The sequence below is a fragment of the Argentina silus genome (genome assembly GCF_951799395.1).
Source record: "Argentina silus genome assembly, chromosome: 4".
Taxonomy (NCBI): Eukaryota; Metazoa; Chordata; class Actinopteri; order Argentiniformes; family Argentinidae; genus Argentina; species Argentina silus.
This window is the reverse complement of record NC_139658.1, coordinates 17,465,327-17,486,191: the sequence shown is the minus strand read 5'-3', so window position 1 is coordinate 17,486,191 and position 20,865 is coordinate 17,465,327. Positions and strand designations below refer to the sequence as shown.

The 20,865-nt window shown below is 45.7% G+C and overlaps 2 protein-coding genes across 3 annotated transcripts; both read right to left on the bottom strand.

Annotated features, from left to right (window-relative positions):
- Nucleotides 1–2,105: 2,105 nt before the first annotated feature.
- myog (myogenin) lies at nt 2,106–4,969 on the bottom strand. Its single transcript, XM_083668780.1, has 3 exons — nt 4,268–4,969; nt 2,481–2,580; nt 2,106–2,289 (listed from the first exon to the last, which is right to left on the bottom strand). The coding sequence occupies exons 1-3, from the start codon at nt 4,799–4,801 to the stop codon at nt 2,168–2,170; spliced, it is 756 nt and encodes a 251-aa protein (XP_083524906.1). The 5' UTR covers nt 4,802–4,969; the 3' UTR covers nt 2,106–2,167.
- Nucleotides 4,970–11,919: 6,950 nt separating this feature from the next.
- Nucleotides 11,920–19,789, bottom strand: mdm4 (MDM4 regulator of p53). Of its 2 annotated transcripts, none has more exons than XM_083668773.1 (11): nt 19,630–19,789; nt 18,829–18,922; nt 18,672–18,746; nt 18,355–18,488; nt 18,183–18,232; nt 17,533–17,597; nt 16,271–16,370; nt 15,947–16,107; nt 15,555–15,752; nt 15,230–15,298; nt 11,920–15,094 (listed from the first exon to the last, which is right to left on the bottom strand). In XM_083668773.1, exons 2-11 carry the CDS (start codon nt 18,901–18,903, stop codon nt 14,525–14,527), a joined length of 1,497 nt encoding a protein of 498 aa, XP_083524899.1. In that variant the 5' UTR covers nt 18,904–18,922; nt 19,630–19,789; the 3' UTR covers nt 11,920–14,524. The 2 variants fall into 2 exon arrangements, with proteins under 2 accessions (XP_083524899.1, XP_083524900.1); XM_083668774.1 differs by having other exon boundaries at nt 15,555–15,737.
- Between the last annotated feature and the right edge of the window lie 1,076 nt (nt 19,790–20,865).

Sequence of the window (20,865 nt, the reverse complement as noted above, 5' to 3'; positions counted from 1 at the left end):
CCCCTGGGTGTGTCGATGACCAATCCCACCTACACGTCGGTTATGCAAGGTATTCATCATTAATCGTCTCTCTGTACATAAAATGGATGACTTATGTTTTTTATAGAAATATATATATAAATATATATATATATATATATATATTGGAATTATATATGGAGAATATTATAATATCATTACTGTATGAAACCCAATGCCCTGTATTTGGTGGTGACTGTTCTCTCTGTGTTGGACCTCTGTGTGTCTTATATGCTGTTGGTGTGTGAAAAGCTAGTGGGAGGGCCTCACTAAGGAGAGGTGTGTTTATGTGTGAATACTACACCGACTCTCTCATCCACAGGTTCATGGGTCCAGTCCTAAACTGTTCAGTTTCCTCTCCTGCCTCCTTCCTAACCCCCTCTCCCGCTTCCTTTCCTTCCTCCTCTGTTGACACTATGTAGCTTGTTATCTCTCCTTGCTTCCTTTCCTACCTTTTCTGGCTCCTTGTTTGACACTATGTAGCTAACTTGATAAGAATAAAGAGAATCCTCTAGGTGATGAGGGCGTGAGCTGTGTGCGTGAATGGAAGCAATATGCTCTTAAATGAGGGATACAGAGTAGTGTGAAAGCACAGTGGTGAATGGTTATTTGAGGTCTTTCTCACTGGATGGGTGACTACTGTAGCTATCTTTGGTTGATTTTCCGTTCTTTGAAATCAAACTGTAAATTGCTGCTCGGCATCAGCCAATGAAATCCTCACAAACAGGTCACCTTGACAGTGACAGTGATGCCATGTCCTATCTAGGTGTGTCCTGCTCTTCTGACCCCGTCCCCTCCTGTCTAGTTGCCATGGGGATGTGACATTGGCCAGATCTGCTCTCTGACCACTAGGTGACGCTGTGTGTGACCTACTCCTCTCGTCCAATGAGAGTATGGTATCAGTGAACAAGTGAAGTGTTGGATGGGTGTATTCCTTTTTTTTTTATTTTACAGCCAATGTTTTAAAGGTGTCTAAAAGGTGTAATGTGCTACTGTGGCAGCTATGAGTACTGTATGTGTATTTATTCCAGGTGTGAAACAATGCTGACAAATCAAGATTTTATTATTTGGCTATTTAAAAAAGTGTATTGTATTTATGACACTATAGACATAAGTAAAGCTGTTTTTCTAAGATAAAGCTGAATGGTGTGTGTTCATTTTGAGGTAATAGTTGTGTGTGCATGCGTATATGTGTGTATGTACAGTATCAGAGACATTGACTGGCAAGGTATTGAAAATGTCTTTAATGCAAGATTGGACAGAAATATCACTTCTTGGAACATCTACAAATACACAACAATCTTTGTTATAAAAGTCAAAAATAAGTTAGCAAAAATTTGAAAATAAAATAGCAAAACCACTCTGTAGAAAAACGGAACGTATTTACATCACTAGCATTCATAACCAGTTTAAATTAAGCAGATCTTGGTCAAAACTGCCATGGTACATATTGGCCCCACAAATAAACTCATGTTTGTAAGCATAAAACACACGCAAACAGAATGCAAGAAAGATCAGGGAAAGTTTTCGAAAAAAAGGGGAAAAATATGTTTCTGTATTTAAGTTTAGACAGAAAACCAGACTGTCATTTCTCCTCTGTAACCTCCTCAGATAGATTCAGGGCCCAATCCCAACTGAGATCCACACCAGTAACTGTCAGGATCTTTGGTGTAAGTCATGCATTAGAGTAAGTGGGACCTCATGTCAGGATATGGTCCTTTAACACTGGGCGGAGGGATAGCTGGACCACAGGGTTTTGTAGGAAATAAGGCCTCAGGCTGGAAGGACTTGGAAGGGTTTTGGCTCTGGTGTTTGGGTCTTGTCAGAGCCATAGATCAACAGTGTTTGACAAACTCTCCTGGAGGTTTAGAATTTTGAATGAGCACCATGTTGGCCCCCATATGTTCTAAGACAATACACTTTGAAAGCAACTCGTCATTTGTAAGCTACTAGACCGGGAGACAGGCAAAACAGAACCACAAAATGAACTGTCCTTGCTATGGATTAGAATACTCAATTAGTGTCTCCAAGGGTGATCAATATCAATAATTGACATTTTCACTTTCATAGCATTTTCTAAATCTCTGAGCAGGTTTGTGGGGGGGCTCTGTGTATCTGTGGCTGTGACTGTGGCACCAGTGTTGTGGGTTTATTTGGGAATGTCCACAGATACAGGGTAGGCCACTGGTCCCTCTGCTGCTGTGATGCTGTCCACGATGGAGGTCAGAGACCGCAGGTTGGTCTGCTCTGGAGAGTCAGCACTCAGGAGGTCTGGAGAGAGAGGCAGAGAGAAGAGTCAGAATCACCAACCAACATTCCTTAAATGTAGTGTGTGTGTGTGTGTGTGTGTGTGTGTATGTGTGTGTGTGTGAGTGTGTGCGCGCCCCTGTGTGTGTGTGTGTGTGTGTGTGTGTGTGTGTGTGTGTGTGTGTGTGTGTGTGTGTGTGTGTGTGTGTACATACCCTCGTTGCTGTAGTTCTGTGTGCAGTGTTCTGAGGTGCTGCTCCACTCTGGGCTGCTACAGCAGGTGCTGCCTGATCCCGGCTCGCTTGATGACGACACCTGTTTCCATAGAGACACACACGGCGCTGTCAGTCACCCGTGTTATGATACGTCATGCCCCACCCCTCACAGACACACTACACCACACACACAATACTACTCTCAAGTACACACCACATAGTCGTCCCATGCCTTAATAAAATAAACCCACGGAATCCACATTGTATGGTCCGGACGAAAACAGAAAATAACCAACCACAAAGAAGAACCATTTCACTTGACAATCTCTCTCTTGTCTCTTGGGCCTGATGCAGGAAATATTGTGTCTTTTAATCCTACTATATACTGTATCTGTATATTTTGGAAGTAAATTACTCTGTTTCAAAATCAAAACTCAAAACCCAATCATGTTTTATGGCCTTATTTGATTCAAGTTGATTCCCCAGATTCTAAATCACAAGATCTGTTTGGAATTCTGTCCTCGCAGATTCTGTCTGAACCTACTTGCAACCACTGTGTCATCGGTCTATGACATGAATGAGCGGGGGTGCTGTACTACTGCTTCATGTACAGTATCAACTGACATACACTACACTGTTCACAGTAAAGAATGTACTATACATTCTACAATTTCATTGGAACTATTTCAATATCTACTTGCTGTGAAACAACTTGCCCATTGAGCCTAAACATATATGTTCTGTTAATCCATTAAAACTGGAAGGCATGGCCAAAGTTAGTGTAAAGATCAGTGAGAGGTTGTCTTTTTAGTACCTTCGAGAGGTGAGGAGTGTATAAAACATAAAAAAATAAATAAACCCTCCCAGACCACAACCAAACCAACACTCCAAAGGGACTCAGCACAGACGACAGGGTTAGTTTTCCTTAACTATCCCTCAATGCTGAATTGTTGATGAACGCTTTGATAGAATGAAGGTTCTGTCAACGTGACATGAGTGTTTATCATGATAACTGTGTTTCATGTGATAAGAGTCTGTCCTGTCGCTCTATTAGCAGTGAGATGAGACTCATGGATCAGAACCAGCATGCTCCAAACTGATAAAGGCTACCACTGGCCCCCCACTGGCCCCTCACTGGCCCCCCACTGGCCCCTCACTGGCCCCTCACTGGCCCCCCACTGGCCCCTCACTGGCCCCTCACTGGCCCCTCACTGGCCCCCCACTGGCCCCTCACTGGCCCCTCACTGGCCCCCCACTGGCCCCCCACTGGCCCCTCACTGGCCCCCCACTGGCCCCCCACTGGCCCCTCACTGGCCCCCCACTGGCCCCCCACTGGCCCCTCACTGGCCCCTCACAACCCCTAACACTCAAACACAACCCTTAACACTCAAACACAACCCCTAACACTCAAACACAACCCCTAACACTCAAACACAACCCCTAACACTCAAACACAACCCCTAACACACAAACACAACCCCTAACACTCAAACACATACCAACACAGACAAACAGCACACACCTCACACTTCTAACCTCCATATCATACAGGACACACCTCCTTTATTGTATTTGTTTTCTCTCCTGGTCTCTCTCCCATTACTTCTAACCTTCTTCCCTATCATTTGCCTCATCACCTCTTCCCTACATTTCTCCCACTATGCCTTTCCCCTTTCCCTTTCCCTGTCCCCTGCAGTACTCATTCCATCCCTCCTTCCATCCATCCATCCATCCATCCATCCATCCATCCATCCCTCTCTCCCTCCTTCCCCTCCCACTCTACTCACTCGTTGCTGAGTAAGTCCGGTGCGGTAGTGCAGCCCCTGCTGTCCCGTCTCGCTGTCCTGCTGGTTGAGAGAGGAGACCAGCGCCTGCAGCCTCTCGATGTACTGGATGGCGCTCCTCAGGATCTCCACCTTGGGCAGCCTCTGGTTAGGGTTCATCAGCGTGCTCCTCTTCAGAGCCTCGAACGCCTCGTTCACCTTCTTCAGACGCCTCTTCTCTCGCATCGTGGCAGCTTTCCGCCGGTCCATGGTCACCGTCTTCCGTTTGCACAGCTTACAGGCCCAGGGCAGACACTGGCCGGGGCAGTGGGGCTCAGAGTCTGGGGAGAGACCAGAGGGGGAGGCCTTGTCCTCCATCCCCCCGACCCCCACCCCGACCCCCCCAGACAGACCCCCACACAGCCCCATCATGGAGCCCCTCTCCTGGTAGCCCCCCTGGTCATACCCCCCTGGCAGGCGAGAGGGGTAGTAGCTGTCCCCTCCTTCGTAGAAGCGCTGGTCAGGGAAGAAATACGGGTTGGTCTCGAAAAGCTCCATGGTGGACAATGTTGAGGTTTGGGTTTTGGGGGACGAAGATTCCTGGTTGCTTTGGCTCGACGTTGTGTGTCCTTAGGAGAGTTAGGTCCTGAGCTCTGAGAGTGTGTGTGAGGGAGAGTGCGAGTGTGTGTGTGTGCCTCTCCCACTACTGGCCTGAGTTTGTGGTGAGAGGAAGATGTGTAGAGAACAACTGGTGGGGAGCAACTGCAGGCTGGCATTTAAACCCCTCGGCCTGCTGTAGGATCACAGGGTTAAATTTAGCACGAGCCCCCAGAAACCTGACACGACGTTTAGCTGTTGCTGCACATCTACACTTCACATCTCTGTTGGACCCAGCTCTCCTGGGCTTTAGGCCTGTGTGTGTGTGTGTGTGTGTGTGTGTGTGTGTGTGTGTGTGTGTGTGTGTGTGTGTGTGTGTGTGTGTGCATGTGGGTGTGCGCGTGTGGGTGTGTGTGAATGCGTGTGCGTGCGCGTTTGCGTGTGTGACGGGCAGAACATCGGCCCGTGGCAGAACGGATGGAATATGATATGGTTGCCATGGAAATCGGACAGATTACCTCAGATTTGACAGGGCGATCAAAGATGGCTGCCTTAATGAGCTAATCCCTGCCTCACGTCCTCCTCTATGACACGATGTCTAAAGTCCCCTTCTATGATGTAGGGGAAAGGGACAGTGGAAAGACAGCTGTCACTTCCACTCTGAGACTACAAGGCTATGATAACATAGGATATAATGGTGCAATAGTTTGTAGTAGTAGTAGTTTGTGTCTGAAAATAAAGTGTAACCTAAACCCAAGTGCCAGTATATTGTCAAATGACCCCCAAGCTCATAACAATATTGGTGATATATAATTGGTTTCTCACATCAAGTATAGAGTCAGCTATAGTCCAGTGATAAGGCTATGGATGTCTCATCCTGAGTGATTGTATTAATCACAGTCAGTACGGACGACATGTACAGTACAGCGTTGACATTGTCTGGTATTTGTCTCAGTGATGAGAGTCTCATCCGGTGTGATGGCCTTGATTGTCCTGACCCTGGCCAGCGTTGGTGTTAGCCTAGCCGCCGGGCGCTAATCCCCTCAGGACATGTCTCACCTCGTAGCTCACAGGCTAAATCCGACAGGCTTCCGCTAGGATGGCTAAACAACCACACAGGCTCACTCAGGTCCAGACACCACAGTAGTCAACCACACAACAGGGCATGGCAACATTTTAGGTGAGCAGCATAGCTCATCACTGTGAGCAGAGCCATGACGCGGTCTGTACAGCTGGATAGCTGGTCTGGATGAATATGGGTAGAGTTCTGGGGTAGTGATCTGTACTGGTCCAAGTAGCAGTCCTTGGCCGGACTGGGTAAGGGTTGGTAATGGTTTGGGGCAGGGTTGAGCAGTGTGGGTGGGTAGTTGGTAGTACTGTGGCTCGGTGCAGGGTTGCGGGGGGCTGTCAGGTTAGCCTGTGATGGATGGTCACTGATGGTGGAGGGAGTACAAAGACGCCAGTGTTTGACCAGGGGGGCACGGAGGAGGAGGAGGGAACGGGGTGGGGGGAGTGGAGTGGGGGGCAGCAGTGTGCCCCAGTCACTCATAACCCCTCGCCATCTTAACCCATTGTCAGCAGAACTAGAGAACGTGCACGCGTGTGTGTGTGTGAGTGTGTGTGTGTGTGTGTGTGTGTGTGTGTGTGTGTGTGTGTGTGTGTGCGTGTGCGCATGTGTGTGTTTGTGTGTGTGTGTGTGTGTGTGTGTGTGTGTGTGTGTGTGTGTGTATGTGTGTGTGTGTGAGTTAGTGTCAGAAGTGTACGTCGCGAACTCCGACCCCTGGTTTAGGAAAAGTCCCCTCTCAGCATTCTAAAGAGAACAGTTGAGGTACAGTACCATAGGGGGTCCACAATGTTTACTTCTGATCTGCAGTTGCTCTTTCACAGTTTATCCTCTGGTTTCAGTATATGACTATTAGCACTGAGATTCAGTCTCAGCTCTTTGGAACCGATGGTTCTTCGGAATCATCTTGATAACCTAGAACAAAGGCCTGTTTGTTTTCTAGTAAATTGCTAACAATCATAATAATAATCATATCATTTCCTCCCTGTTAATGTTACAGTTAATCTTGAAGTAGCGCTAGCCTACTAGTAGTGGTAAATCAACCGTGAAATATCATCCAGAACATCGACCTTCACGTACAACCTTATAACTTGAAATCAATTATCCTCAGTAAAAAAAGCTGTACGATTCTGAATGACATAATAACTTTATAGGAAGACAGATTATCTAAATATATGTAAGTTATCATAACTGTCCAAGCTGTGTGTGTGTGTGTGTGTGTGTGTGTGTGTGTGTGTGTGTGTGTGTGTGTGTGTGTGTGTGTGTGTGTGTGTGTGTGTGTGTGTGTGTGTGTCCGGGGAGTTGCCCTGTCATTGCCAACAGTGCTCCACTTTTCCCCAATGACAAGCAGCAGCACATTGCAAGACAGCTGAGATGGGGGGAGGAGGGGAGGGGGTGTTTTCAATCTTCTTCATTGCCAAGCTTCTAGACTGCCACTAACATTTACATTTGATCAATTCAAGGGTTTACTTCAGATGCTTGTATGATGAGGTTATCGTCTTTCTTATTTGAGTGAGCTCATTGTAAGTTTCTGTAGATAAGTGAGTGTCTGAGTGTCTGTTTCTGTTGATAACTGAGTGTCTGTTAAATCCCAATCTTCCCTTTACTGACATAAATTAGATGAGAGATATGTCTGTTTTAACCTTTTGTGCCAGTGTGCCAAAGGAAAATGTCCATTCCGTAAAAATGTAATGGACAATAAAGTTTTGTTATCTTATCTTAGAGGGAAGGAGGGATGGTGAGGGGGGCAGGGTGGGTGGGGAGGGGGGTGGGGGGCGGAGTGGATGGGGGGGAAGGCGGGTTGGATGAGGTTCTAGTGTGTTCCCTAGTGTAGAAGTAGAGTAGAGTGTGGCTGCATTAGTCCAGGAATGTGTCTCTCTCGGCACGGCTCCCGACTCTTAGAACAATATTATGGGCTTCCTAACTGCCTGCAGGGGAGGGCAGGGTCACCATAGTGACAGCGACAGATGCCCTTGCCCATCGTCACGGAAACAGGCTTTTGCTATGGGATTTGCCACGACAACCCCTTAGCCATGAAAGTATGACTGTATCTGTCTATGAGTCGGTCAATCAGTCAAGTAATCAATCAATCAACTGATTATGCAATCAGTGCGACTGTATCCATCAACCATCCGTCTTCTCTTCAAACTCCAACAACATTAAATAACATATTATATATATTAAATATGTTTTAAGATTAGAACCCTGTCACTCAAAATACTCAGCTGCCCTCAACAACAATGTTAATGATGGTACTGTACATTGGTTGTGATGTGACTTGCAGTGTAGTCTATTGGTCTGATGTCTGAACCGCTGCCCAAACCCATACCTCTGTGATTCTCTGAATGGACCACAAACCATTTTAAAGGTATCACCAACATCAGATATGTTGATAAACTGGATTCTTTTCAATCAAATGGAGCATAAAACAGCCAGAACACAACATAAGTCAAGTACTCCTCATCTCAATTGCTATTGAGTAATGTAACTTACATTAGTCAAATAGTGTAGCGTTATATCATTTCAGTGATCTCTAAAGGTGATGTGACACGATTGTGACCTGGTAATCAGCATTTCAATACTCCCATTCATCCGTTTTCAGAATGAAGCGCTCCACCTGTGTTTTCACAGAGCTCTGGAGGCCCAAGGAAAAGCCTTCTAAGTCAGGGGGAAACAGTAGTTCTCTAGGCCCAGCCATGCTGCTCCTCACTGGGGCTTTTATCGCAGCGTAATCCCTTACAACAAACAGAATGGCTGGCATGCGCATATGCAGCTGTCGCAGTCTTAGTGCAAGTGGTGTCATGTTAAATCACAGGAATGATCTGAGCCCCTGAGCCCTCCACTGCCCTGCCCTGCACTGGCATCCCACTCACTGGCAGTTACACACACACACACACACACACACACACACACACACACACACACACACACACACACACACACACACACACACACACACACACACACACACACACACACACACTCCTACTTGCTACCACTCAGTGTCACAAACTATCAGGAGAAGAAGGCAGATACTGTGCATACTCTGTTCATTATCAGTTCCTAACATACAGCACACACACACACACACACACACACACACACACACACACACACTCACTTACAGTATCACACACCACATACTATCCCTGACCATTCACTGACCGGTCACCAACAGGAAATGATGTTACATACAGATCACACCCATACACTCACAAACTGTGGCTGTCTAAACAGGCCTTGGTGTCCATCTGAAAGATGATCAGAGTGAATAGCTCTCTCCTCAGAAAAAAAAGCCTCTGAATGTCAATATAATAATGTGGGCCGCATTTTTAAAATGGATCCTATTATGGTGTGAACACTGTTGTATTGCTATGCAGAACATTGTATAAACCAGGTGATGAACAACGGGAACTGTAGTTGATGGGTTTTGTTGAGGTGTATGTCGTTTCCAATGTGTTTGACTGTGAACTGTATCTCCATGCAGATTGATGTTGCCACGTTGTTGCAGATTGTGTTGCATGGAAACTATGTGTGCCATGGTCCCAGTTCTGCTCCACTTCCAAATCTAAGCTCTGACTCTCTCTCCCTTTCTCAAGCTGTAAACATCTCCCTCTAAAGCTCCTTGTCTCTCAGTATCTTTCTCCCTCTCTCTCTCTCTCTCTCTCTCTCTCTCTCTCTCTCTTTCTCTCTCTCTCTCTCTCACTTTCATTCTCTATCTTTCTCCCTCTCTCTCTCTCTCTCTCTCTCTCTCTCTCTCTTTCTCTCTCTCTCTCTCTCTCTCTCTCTCTCTCTTTCTCTCTCTCTCTCTCTCTCTCTCTCACTTTCATTCTCTATCTTTCTCCCTCGTTCTCTCTCTCTCTCTCTCTCTCTCTCTCTTTCTCTCTCTCTCTCTCTCTCTCTCTCTCTCTCTCTCTCTCTCTCTCTCTCTCACTTTCATTCTCTATCTTTCTCCCTCGTTCTCTCTCTATCTCTCTCTCTCTCCCTCTCTGTTTATCTCTGGCTCCAGTGACCTTCTCCCATGTCAGCACTGGGACAAATTTAGCGGCCCGGTTTCTGGAGCGACCAAATAGCCAGAGACAACAGATAGAATATGTGTGTGTGTGTGTGTGTGTGTGTGTGTGTGTGTGTGTGTGTGTGTGTGTGTGTGGATGTGTGTGTGTGAAAGGAGGTGAGGGAGCAGAGAGCTCCTGCTTCCACAGATACGGTTACAGACACAAACAGCAGAGAGGAGAGTGAATAGGCCGAGGCTCGCTGGCCTGCAGGAATGCAGACGAGGAGAGAGACGGGGAGAGTGAGTGACACAGATACCCACCAGATGCCAGTCTACCTGCTACACAACACCATGACAGGGACACCAAGGCTGGATCCTGGGTTGGGTCGCTAGCTTCCTTTCTTCCAGTCACTTCCTCTTTGATCACTAATCTAGCAGAATATGATAGGTGGAAGCAGCAGGTGGCAGCCCTAGCCATACTATCCATTCTTTTTAACAATCAGTTGTCATGACTTACAGGAAGACATTCTAGAGTATTGACACACAGCTAAGACCCTATTTCTATAACCAAAATTACACCCTTCCATCCTCTCTTTCATGAAATACTCCCTGACCTGATATAGCTGGATTGAGGAAAGCTGCGTGAACAGACCCTTGCTTTCTCTTATCCAAACGTCCTAGATCAGTGATTACTGGAAGGCAGGAATATGTATTTCGCAAGTATTAGACCAGTGTCTGACTGAGACTTCCTAACTATTTACCCTTAGGAACTATTGCATAGGGGATGAGTGGGGAATGTGTTAGGGTTATTCTGGGATGTTGGGATGGACGTACTGTAGCCGTGACAACATGTATGTACATCCCCTCCACTCCCTTGCCCACGCCATTCTAGAGCTACCATTCGGTGCCATGTCACTGCACTGCCATGCCATTCTCCTGTCCCAACCCTGCCCAGATTCCATACCATGCATAAACTAGTAGGCTACACCACATTTCATAGCTAACTAAGAAATATGAATACATGAACCACCGGAACCAGAAATGCTCTGCTACGTAGCCTTCACCATTTCATGAATCTATGTGGCTATGGGAACTATGAAGACAGGAGGAATGTCTGCTCATACCGCTCCAGTGATTTAATCAAGACGGTGACACAAACAAATAACCTGACGAAGACCATGTAGGTCAATGAAAAAAACATTGTTTGTGTCACCATCTTGATTAAATCACTGGAGCAGAATAACAGCATGAGCGGACATTCCTGTTTTCTTCTAAGTTATCTCTTTTTGACCTACTCCTGTGACTACCTTGGATATGCATAAAACCTCTCTTTTTAAAGTACGATATGGGAATTAAGACCAGCTTGCCTCTGCTAAACTACTGTCATTTTTACTGTTTGAACTCTCCTCTCCCCTCAAAATGGATGGGTCTTTAATTAATGACTGACCATGCCAACCGTTCTGTCAAAGTCAAAGGACATGTGATTGGTTGTTTGCTTCTCCCCAGTCATACACAATCCTACCACCGAGCTGTGGCTCACTACATAACTTTATTAAAGAGTAATCTGGGGGCTTCTGTATCAGTGTAGACTCCCCACAGGACATAGACAGTGACACAGAGAGGGCTTTCCATTGGAAACTTCTAAATGGAGTGGCTATGTGACTAGAGCGTGTTTTATTTCGGGACTCTGAACAGACACACACAGGTTGCATTAAACAGTTCAAAATGGAAATCACTGAGTTAAAGTGTGTGTGTTTGAGCAGTAACGAGTGTTTGTGCAGAAAGAGAGGGAGCAGTAAAAGAGAGAGAGAGGCAGGTGGCAGAGCCAGTCCTGTCGTGAAGGAGAGGCCAAAGGACAGCTGGGCTGTCATACAATGACTTATTCTTCAGCCGCCAAACACTCCATTCCACACCAGCAGATACTGTACATCATCTGACCCAATGTGTGTGTGTGTGAGATTGATGTGCACTACCATCAAATATTGTAAGAAAGACATGACAAACCAGAGGGCTAGAAATAGATGTACTCACTTATTACTTTATTCAGAAGTCATAGTAGCACATGACATTAAAGCACTACAGCAATAGAATTTGGACATACCAATTCAAAGCGATGTTCCATGACAGGACTGGGTGTATTCAAGAGTGTATACCACTCTGGGTGTATTATGTTTATCTGGAATGTTCATTTCACATTGATCATGAATTCTGTCTTCCTCTGTGTTCTGAACTGGCAACAACAGCAAATGCTGTTGTGTCACCATATTCTTGGTAGGGAGGTGAGAGCTGTCTGACTAAATCACTAAAAGTGTATATATTTAAGCACACACAAGGATGGGGGGGGGAAGGGGAAGCAGGGTTGTTTTAATACAGCAGACAGCATTTTATCATTATAGCTTTAATATACTAATATAGCTCTGTCACACCAGCACAGTGCTGCGTGTAGTCACACATTGAATCATGCTCTATTGTACAATACACTGTCATTTATTCAATACTGTACAGCGTCAAAGGGCAAGCAAATCTAGCACCATCTGGTGGCAGAGAGGATAAGTACAAGCAAAGCCATGCTCACTGATGCAAGGCAAGCCATTCCCTTCAAAGGCAAAGCAGTAGAATACAATATACTATATAGCATGTAAGTACAGAGGGCAGCTATTCAAAAGCTGGAGTGTGTTATAGCAGTACAGGCCAAGTCCCACTTCAACTGGAAAGTCAATCCTGTACTGAGAGAAAACCGTTAGGCCAGATGAAGTGCCACCAAGAAAGGATGATGTGAAGCGTACATCAGCATTGTAGGTACACACGAGCAGAGAAACAACACATCACCTTCAAACAAATAAATGCAGAACTTCTCACTTAATTAAATTATGTCCATAACAAACAAAAAAAAAACATTTAAATTCATTACGTTTGGCAGTGTAACGCTTTCATTCATCAAACCCCCATAAGTACTGACCGACTGTCCACAGCAGCCACCTTCATGACCCAATGTTCTCCTCCATGACCCAATGTTCACCTCTCTTCTCCATCAACATTAGGAAGATGGGGGAAACACGTTTGGCCTCCTGAAACAATGGGCCAGAGTAACTAAGTATTTGCAACTATTATTTTCAGAAGGGAATAACACATTTAAGAAAAGAAAACTGAACATGAAGCTGACACTTCTCTTTAAATTACTCTTATCATTATCATAATATTTTACTGCAAACTAAAGTAAATCAGGTCTGAAGTTGGTATTCAGTGGCGCTCAGGGGCAGTGTTTATCCATCACTTACAGGTAAAACAAAAATCTTAAATAAAATAAATACAAAACTATTAGTAATAAACAGATTATATTCAAATGCTTGTTATTAATTATCAGGGCGACATCTCTGGGACTGGAATTAAAAACAAAACATCTACTGTCTGTCAAGACAACAAATGAGGAATTGGTTATCTTGACAGACAAAACCAAATCACTGCACACAGAGCGACACTTGGCAATTGTGAACATCCTCTTATATTCAAGATTAATAGCTATTCCAAGATGAAATGCTAACCTGGAAAATAAACATTCAGAGAAGGTATTTTCTTGTTGAAAACTGCAAATATACAAGTTTACCCCATTATGGAGTCCATTACTGTTAATACTTCAACTAGATTTCAGGCAGGTTATTATTCACATCGACAGCTTCATACCGTCTTGAAAACACAACAGAGAAAACAGGACTTGGTCACCACATTTTTTTTTAGCAGTACATTCGGTCTCATGTTGAGCAGAAACACGTTAAAGGAGAGAAAAGCCCTGCGCGGCGCAGACTTCTACCCCGGGACTTACAGACTACAAACACAAACACAAGGGCATTGAGAGGAGACTTGAAACTTTTTATGGAGTCAATAAAGAAAATCTCCTTCCAATCTCCTTGTCTGTACTTCTCTCAAGAGCACACAAACAAGATGCTGCAACGGTTAGGAAAACCAACAAACACAACAGGAAAGAGGCAGTTGAAAGAATGTAGAGGCTCAGAGTCAGATGGCAGTGAGAAGTCCATACCTGCAGCCATTTGAGGAGTTTACCACCATCTAAACCTCGTGAAAGAAAACATAGGTCTTCAAATAACATCTTAACGATGGCAGCAAACACGCTGCTAGGTATCCCGACAACTGGCAACTGAGCATTTCCTGGGCACTTAGAACAGTGGCCAATGAAAACACGGGTGTCCATTGGTCTTCCGTCTGAAACGAAGACTTAAGTTGCACAAATCATTGTCTGGCAAATAGAACTTCGAAAACAACATAGTTTTAATATTTACAGTGCTGCTTGGCCCTCAAAATAAATAAATAAATACCTCAGGTCTTGTATATTTGTCTCATGAAATGTGGCGCAGGGGGAACCGATAGTTTGATGTTAGTATTGCTACTTCAAGGACTAAACAGACATGTTTGTACCTTCCATTAATAGTAATTTAGAGGCAGTGTAATGCAAACACAAAAGCATACCACAGAGAGCAGAGGAATATTCTCAACTAAGTGCTACAGAGTGAGTGTGTGTGTATGTGTACGAGCAAGTCTTTATGTATCTCTGTGTGTCTACCACCAAGGAACGTGTTCTAGCATGTGTGCATGTGTGTGTTATAACCCTCTTTCAGGCGATGAATGTCTTTATAACTTTCTGTATGATCTGTCCACAGCCAGGGCAGGGAGCATGGAACTTGTGCAGCCTCCTGGCGCAGGAGAAGCAGGTAAGCAGGTGAGCTGTGCGTCCGTGTATGATGCTCCCATTACGCGGTCGCACGCGACACAGCTTACAGGGCTCTAACAAGGCCTCGGGCCTAACCTCCACCTCCATCCCAAGGCTTTCCAGACTCTCCCCCCCAGAGAGCTGCTCATCTCTGGACAGACCACGCGGCCGTGGCCCCTTGCCCTTCCCCGGACCGCCTGGGGGCAGCGGCCGGTCGGGGGTGGAGTGGGAGGGCAGGATGATGGGGTCAGAGACTGTCCTGAGGCAGTCTGGGACGTCGATACCTGTGTCACTGTCATCCTCGTCATGGTCAGGGGTGGTAAGAGAGCTGCATGCTGGGATGTCGGGGACGGAGAGGGAATGGGCCAATCGGGGGACGTCTTTGTACCAGTTCTTCTGTAGAGCCCAGCAGCGAACACAGTAGCGCTGGAGAGGAGAGTTGAACTTCCTACACTCGGTGCACTGCCACGCGTCCTGAGGGAGGAGAGAAGAGAGGGGGAGAGAGAAAGTGAGGGAGAAAGAGAGAATTAGGTCAGAGACTATTAATAGGCAGTATGAATCAGTAACTATTCACAGTTGTTTAGAGGACAGAGACAGGCAGACAGAGACCTGTGTAGAGATCTCTGTATCAGTATCATCACTCAGACACTGGGAGTCCTCATCTGGCTCCTCCTGCATCTGAACAGAGTGGAGACAAGACCATTGGTCAGACCAGATTAGCCTCAGTCACATTAGACATGCACCTTACTCAGTAGTCAAGAGCTATATGTTTCCCTAGAGCGCAAATCTAATCAATTAGCAAACACAAGGCCATGACAGGGATGGATAATCATATGGCAAGTGTCCCATTGTGAACAATTACAAATGAATGTGTCCTCCATGTCTGTAATTGATTTGGTCTAACACACTTCGACTAAAGGAGTGACAGTCCTACCTCTTTATCAGCCTTCTCATCCTTTCCTCCTCCCTCCTCCTCATCTGGTGGCAGCTCTCCCTCTCCTCCGCTCCCTTCTTCCAGCACGGCCTCCTTCATTTCCACGCTCACCTGTTCGCTCTCGCCCTCCGTCAGGAACCACAGGTCGTCCGTTGTGTCTGATACGATGGCCGTGTCCTCCTCCTGTGCAGGAGACAACTGACCCCTCAGTCAAGATGTGTGACCTCATCACTGTGTGACTAATGATCTCATCATTCGGAGATTGCGCTCCCTTAGCCTGGTTCCCAATCCAAGCACAGCCCTGTCCCCTCCCCTACCACTAGTCAGAGACAGGGAAGTTAGTCTTTTTTATTTTTTTATTTAATAAAAACACTGAACCGGTGTGTTCTTACTTGGTTGGTGTGGATGTCTGTGGAGCCATTGCTTCTGCGACTGTAGTTACTGCGGAGGTTACCCAGAAACCACCAGGGCAGGCCAGAGAGGTCCCACTCATCCAGAGTGACGTCCAGCTTGGGTCGTTTACAGGCCGACCGGGGCAGGCCGTCCAGAGAGTCTGAGGAAAGTCAAAGTTTAACCCCATCATATCACACTATCAATGCCAGGAAAAGTTGAGGAATGGAAAATGAAAAACCTTTTGGCAACAGAATTATTAACAATTGTTGTTTTAAACTGCATCTCTTGTTCCTGTTAAAGCTTTAGGTATAACCTGTATTTACCATCATCTGGCTCACGGGGTCGTCTCTGTGAGGGGGTCTGCAGGGGGAGGGGCCTGTCACTGCCCACACCCAACCCTGCTTTGGCCACACCCCCACACACCTGTACAAACAGGAGAGAAGAAGTAGAGAGCCAATTAGAACACAGAGCAGAGACTTGGCACATGGTGGATCCACAGCTCCCTTACAGCACAGCCTTGGGGGGCACTTCTGGGGAGGAGGGGGGGGGTAAGGAGCGCTGGGTAGGTAAGGTGGAGTAGGGCCAAAGGTACTGGGGAAGGAGGGGGTGGAGCAGTGAAAGACCACACATATGTGCAGAGAGAGAGAGATCGATACAGATGGAGAGAGACCACAATAGGAGATAAAGGAGAAGGTGAAAGGACAGGGAGAAAACTTCTGAAATGGCCAACTGACAGCTACCTAATGATTTAGGGAGTTTTAACATGTGTTTGTGTGGAATCAGACAGATAGTATTAACACCAAACTACAGATGCAAATGGCTATAATCACACACAAGCTCGACACTAGAAGCAATGCTGTGATTAGAGACAAAGAGACTATGACCACACATTTCAAAATGAGCGAGCATGCTTTTGTTTTTGAAGGACGGAATTGTCTGTTCCTCAAGGTATGGAGAAAGAGCCCAATTTCGCACAGTGAGAATGTGTTTGAGGGTGAAGGGGCAGTTGGGGTGTGGCTGTAGAGGAGCAAGGTGGGGGCGTTGGGGGAAGGGACAGGTGTGGTGGGTGTGTTGGGGTGGGGTGGGTGAAGGGGGGAAAGGGTAGTTGGGGTATGGGGTTGTCGCTGGACTTGTGACTGGATCGGGAGCTGTGTTCCCCCGGTTTCGCGGCAGAGAAGAGAACTCTGAGACAGACAGAGACAGTGACTCTGCCCCCCATCCTCTGGGCGGCGCTGGTGGGTCAGACAGTGCAGTGCTTTGTAGCGCCACCAGGCCAGACCCAGAGATGGGGTTGTACAGAGACGGTGCCACTCTGTACAGATCAACACCACCGGAGACAGCAGCCCTGCCCTCCCCTCACAACATACTGGTCACTCTATACATGTCCTGCACAGGGCCCTGGGTTTCACATTACAAACTAAGCGGGGGGGGGGTTCGAAATTTAGACCAAACTGACCAGACGAAAGAAATGCTGATCTTAAGAGCTATACGTCTACTTTATTGGCTTGGGTGCTATAGGGTTGTGTGTTGTGAGGCGGTGGGTTAAAGGTCTCTGTTTCTCCTGAGCACCATGCTTCAGCTTTACCTGACCGCGGTCCTCCACTCCTCCCTCTACACACTCACGGCCCACAGAAAGACTCTCTGCAGCATCTGCGTTTCAAATGAGACACAGTAACACACAAAACATCCCACCCTTTTAATTCACACATTCACCCTTTCAGACACAACACAGGCACACTGTAGCTCTGGCTTCTTCAGACGACTCTGTAGGGTAAGCGACCAGAGACTCCACACACCCCCGACTCCCCCCCCCCACCACACACACACACACACACACACACACACACACACACACACCTCTTTCAACTTCTCAGGCATGAAGTGGTTTACAAAAGACATAGAAAGAGAGTAGACCGGTCGTTTTTCAGCTGTTACCCAACATCTCTACCTGAGAACTTACTGGACAATACCACGTACCATCAATACTTAATGAGAATTAAACATTTTCACTTTGACATACACAAAAGGAAAGAGAAAACAAAAGGAGTGAATGGAATTCATATCAACAATACAAATCACAACCATGTCACACTCAAACAAGACACTGTCCTAAAACATACACAGCATTCTGTGTTTCCCCACCATGTGTGCCTTACCAAGCACACATTATTTTTCAAATGGATCAAAATGTATTTGAAAACAGAAATCTTCACAAGCACTGAAGGCAGCACTTACCAGCACAATTCAGCACAACTAAATACTTCTTCAGCATCTCGTAGACAGGACTGCAAACCAAGAACATTTGGATTAAAATATGATCACTTGTTGTACATACAAATACTCAAGCAGATATATAGCACCATGTGTGGATACTACTGTGTGTGTGTGTGTGTGTGTTTACACACACCTCGGGTTTTTGACGGAAAAGCTCTCCACCTCCAGCAGTTCTCCCAGTGGATCGTCCTGACAGTGGACAATATGCTGTCTCTGTTTGTCATACAGCTGCTTCACCATGATGTACTGGCCCAGGTAGTGCATCACCTACAACACACATTTATTCAATAACCCAAATATTCTAGAAGGCTGACATGCTCAAGTCAACTAAAACACACACACACACACACACACACACACACACACTGGTCATATTTGCACCCTTCTGTTTCTCTCTTCTAATTATTACAAAACATGACAGTTGACATGCCAACCCCCCCAATAGCTCACCTCCTTGAGGGTGAAGACATCTTCCTGGGCTCCGGCCACACGCAGAATCTGCAGGAGAGGAGCTTTGGGCTGCACCTAAAACACATCCAACCTCATCAGCAGACGGTAGGCCGTCACCTCACCTGCAGCAGCACATTACACTAGATCTCCATCTCACCTGACTCCCCTCCCCAGGTAATATCCTGCATGCTGGGCTTGATGCTGGATGCTGGGATGGCGGTAGCGAGTTCATAGTAAACAAAACAAAGAATCTGAAAGGCAACAACAATAATCTCGTATTGACAGACTACCAACAATACACACAAGGAAACGAAAGGTTGCACGTTCATATGAAGAATCAATCAAAGCCGGGATGTGACAGCTGTCCATAAAACCTGCTGCCACACGTGCAGGGTTGTTGTTAGCTAAACGACGTGTTCCATGGCATGGAACGTCTGCGATCCGGGGATTAGTCTAACTCCTGGGGGACGCTGGCCATACTACGGAAAGGTCCGGGTATAGGCTGCTACGCCTTCGTGTGCAGCCTGTCATAAATTCCAGTAACTCCTTCCAGAGAACAACAATATTATTTCACGTAAATGCAAAACGTTCAGTTGTATCGACCCAGTCGGTGAACAACAATACGATTTAACCTGAATGCAAAACGTTCGGTTGTTTTTATCCAATCAGTAGACAAGCTTGAACTTTCAATTCCAGCAATTAGACTGACCCGATAGAAGTTCATAAACGCTAGGCTAGCTAGCTAACAGTAGCTATTTGCTATGCCAATTCTTTTTTCTATACGCATGGATACATTTTAAATATCATGACAGCTGATTGCATTAGCTAACTGAAAGAAAAAAACTAAGTCGTCTCGTGCAAGAAAAGGGGGTTGCTGGCTTAAGGCACCAAACGTTAGCTTCCTAGCTAGCTAAGTTAGCTGATGCTAGTACCTCAAACTGCACCGAACGAAACTCACCTCAATGTATTGCCATTATTTCAGCGTTGGCTACATTGTTGCAAGCGGGGCTGCAGATCCAACTGCTGATAGCTTTCAGGGTGAAACATAATATCAAGAAACAAAGTAACAATGTCCAGCAACGTTCAGTTATTGTTGGCTGTTGACACAACTAAAACATTCAAATTGAACATGGTGTAACAATCAGTGTACAACTTCCGCCACATACGTAACTGGTCCAGTCCTGGTTGCAGCGAGAGGGGTTCTGTCAACGATTTTGATCACGTCTTCTCTTTAGACGTTTTACCTTTTAATGTGTCATTGTTAACTGTTATTTGCTCGCATGTCCCACTTCATTATTGAAACTCATTATCGTGATATAATTACTGTTATGGAGTATTATTTGATGTGAATTCCACGTGTCAAGCTTAATGACATCTTCTGAACCACGTGTCATATATCAGGCCTATGTTGGTCAACCTGTTGTGTTCTATAGTGAATCAAACATACACGAATGTGAAAATAATAAGTGTTATTTATTCAATGAGATGAACAAAAAACATAATGCAAATGCAAAACAGGAGTTGCCTCTGCCATTTGTGAATTTGCATTCACAACACAGGTGGGGAAAAGACTAGGCCTAGTCCAGTGGAGTCAGCAAAGTGAATCTTGTGAATTGTACAATATTCACAAAGAAAATCTAAGCAACAAAAAGCATTATTATGTCAGTCTCTATTATAACAGTAGCCTACCATTGCACTGACCCAGCATGAGCTGCCATTTGTAATGCTTCATATCCAGACCGATCACTCTGTGATAAAATATGACAGCTGTCAGTTTGCAAAACATGTGTCACCAACTGGGTCCCCTGAGCCCCATTACGCGAGTGGAGATATAACTTCTGTCACGCATCAGACATGCATTACCGTCCAAAAAACAAAGGTTGGCTTCTCAAATCTTCAAGGCAACTATGTAACATTTCTGTCTTGGAAATGATTAGGACTAAGTATTATAAAGACTCAATAGCACACAGCTCACTGTCTAAAGACAAATGAGTACTCAAACTAGTCACCTTCACCTGTTAGCTTATAAAATACTGAGGTAATATTATACATTGACAAGCAAATGTAAGGATTTATTTCACATATCTGCAGATGCTTACAGTGCAACAAACAATTCTCCAAGGAAACACAAGCTTTTTGCAGAATGGTTAACTATCCTAACATAGTTCGGTAATCTTAATTGCCACTGTAACAC

Bases quoted from the DNA above. Each gene is read 5' to 3' on its own strand.
- myog (XM_083668780.1), bottom strand. From the start codon at position 4,801: ATGGAGCTTTTCGAGACCAACCCGTATTTCTTCCCTGACCAGCGCTTC. The intron at 2,581-4,267 runs GTGAGTAGAGTG...CTATGGAAACAG, and splicing joins CCGGACTTACTCAGCAACGA to GTGTCGTCATCAAGCGAGCC. The intron at 2,290-2,480 runs GTATGTACACAC...CTCTCTCTCCAG, and splicing joins ACAGAACTACAGCAACGAGG to ACCTCCTGAGTGCTGACTCT.
- mdm4 (XM_083668773.1), bottom strand. From the start codon at position 18,903: ATGAACTCGCTACCGCCATCCCAGCATCCAGCATCAAGCCCAGCATGC. The intron at 18,747-18,828 runs GTGAGATGGAGA...GATGTGTTTTAG, and splicing joins TACCTGGGGAGGGGAGTCAG to GTGCAGCCCAAAGCTCCTCT. The intron at 15,095-15,229 runs GTCTCTGTCTGC...CTCCTCCCTCAG, and splicing joins ATACAGAGATCTCTACACAG to GACGCGTGGCAGTGCACCGA.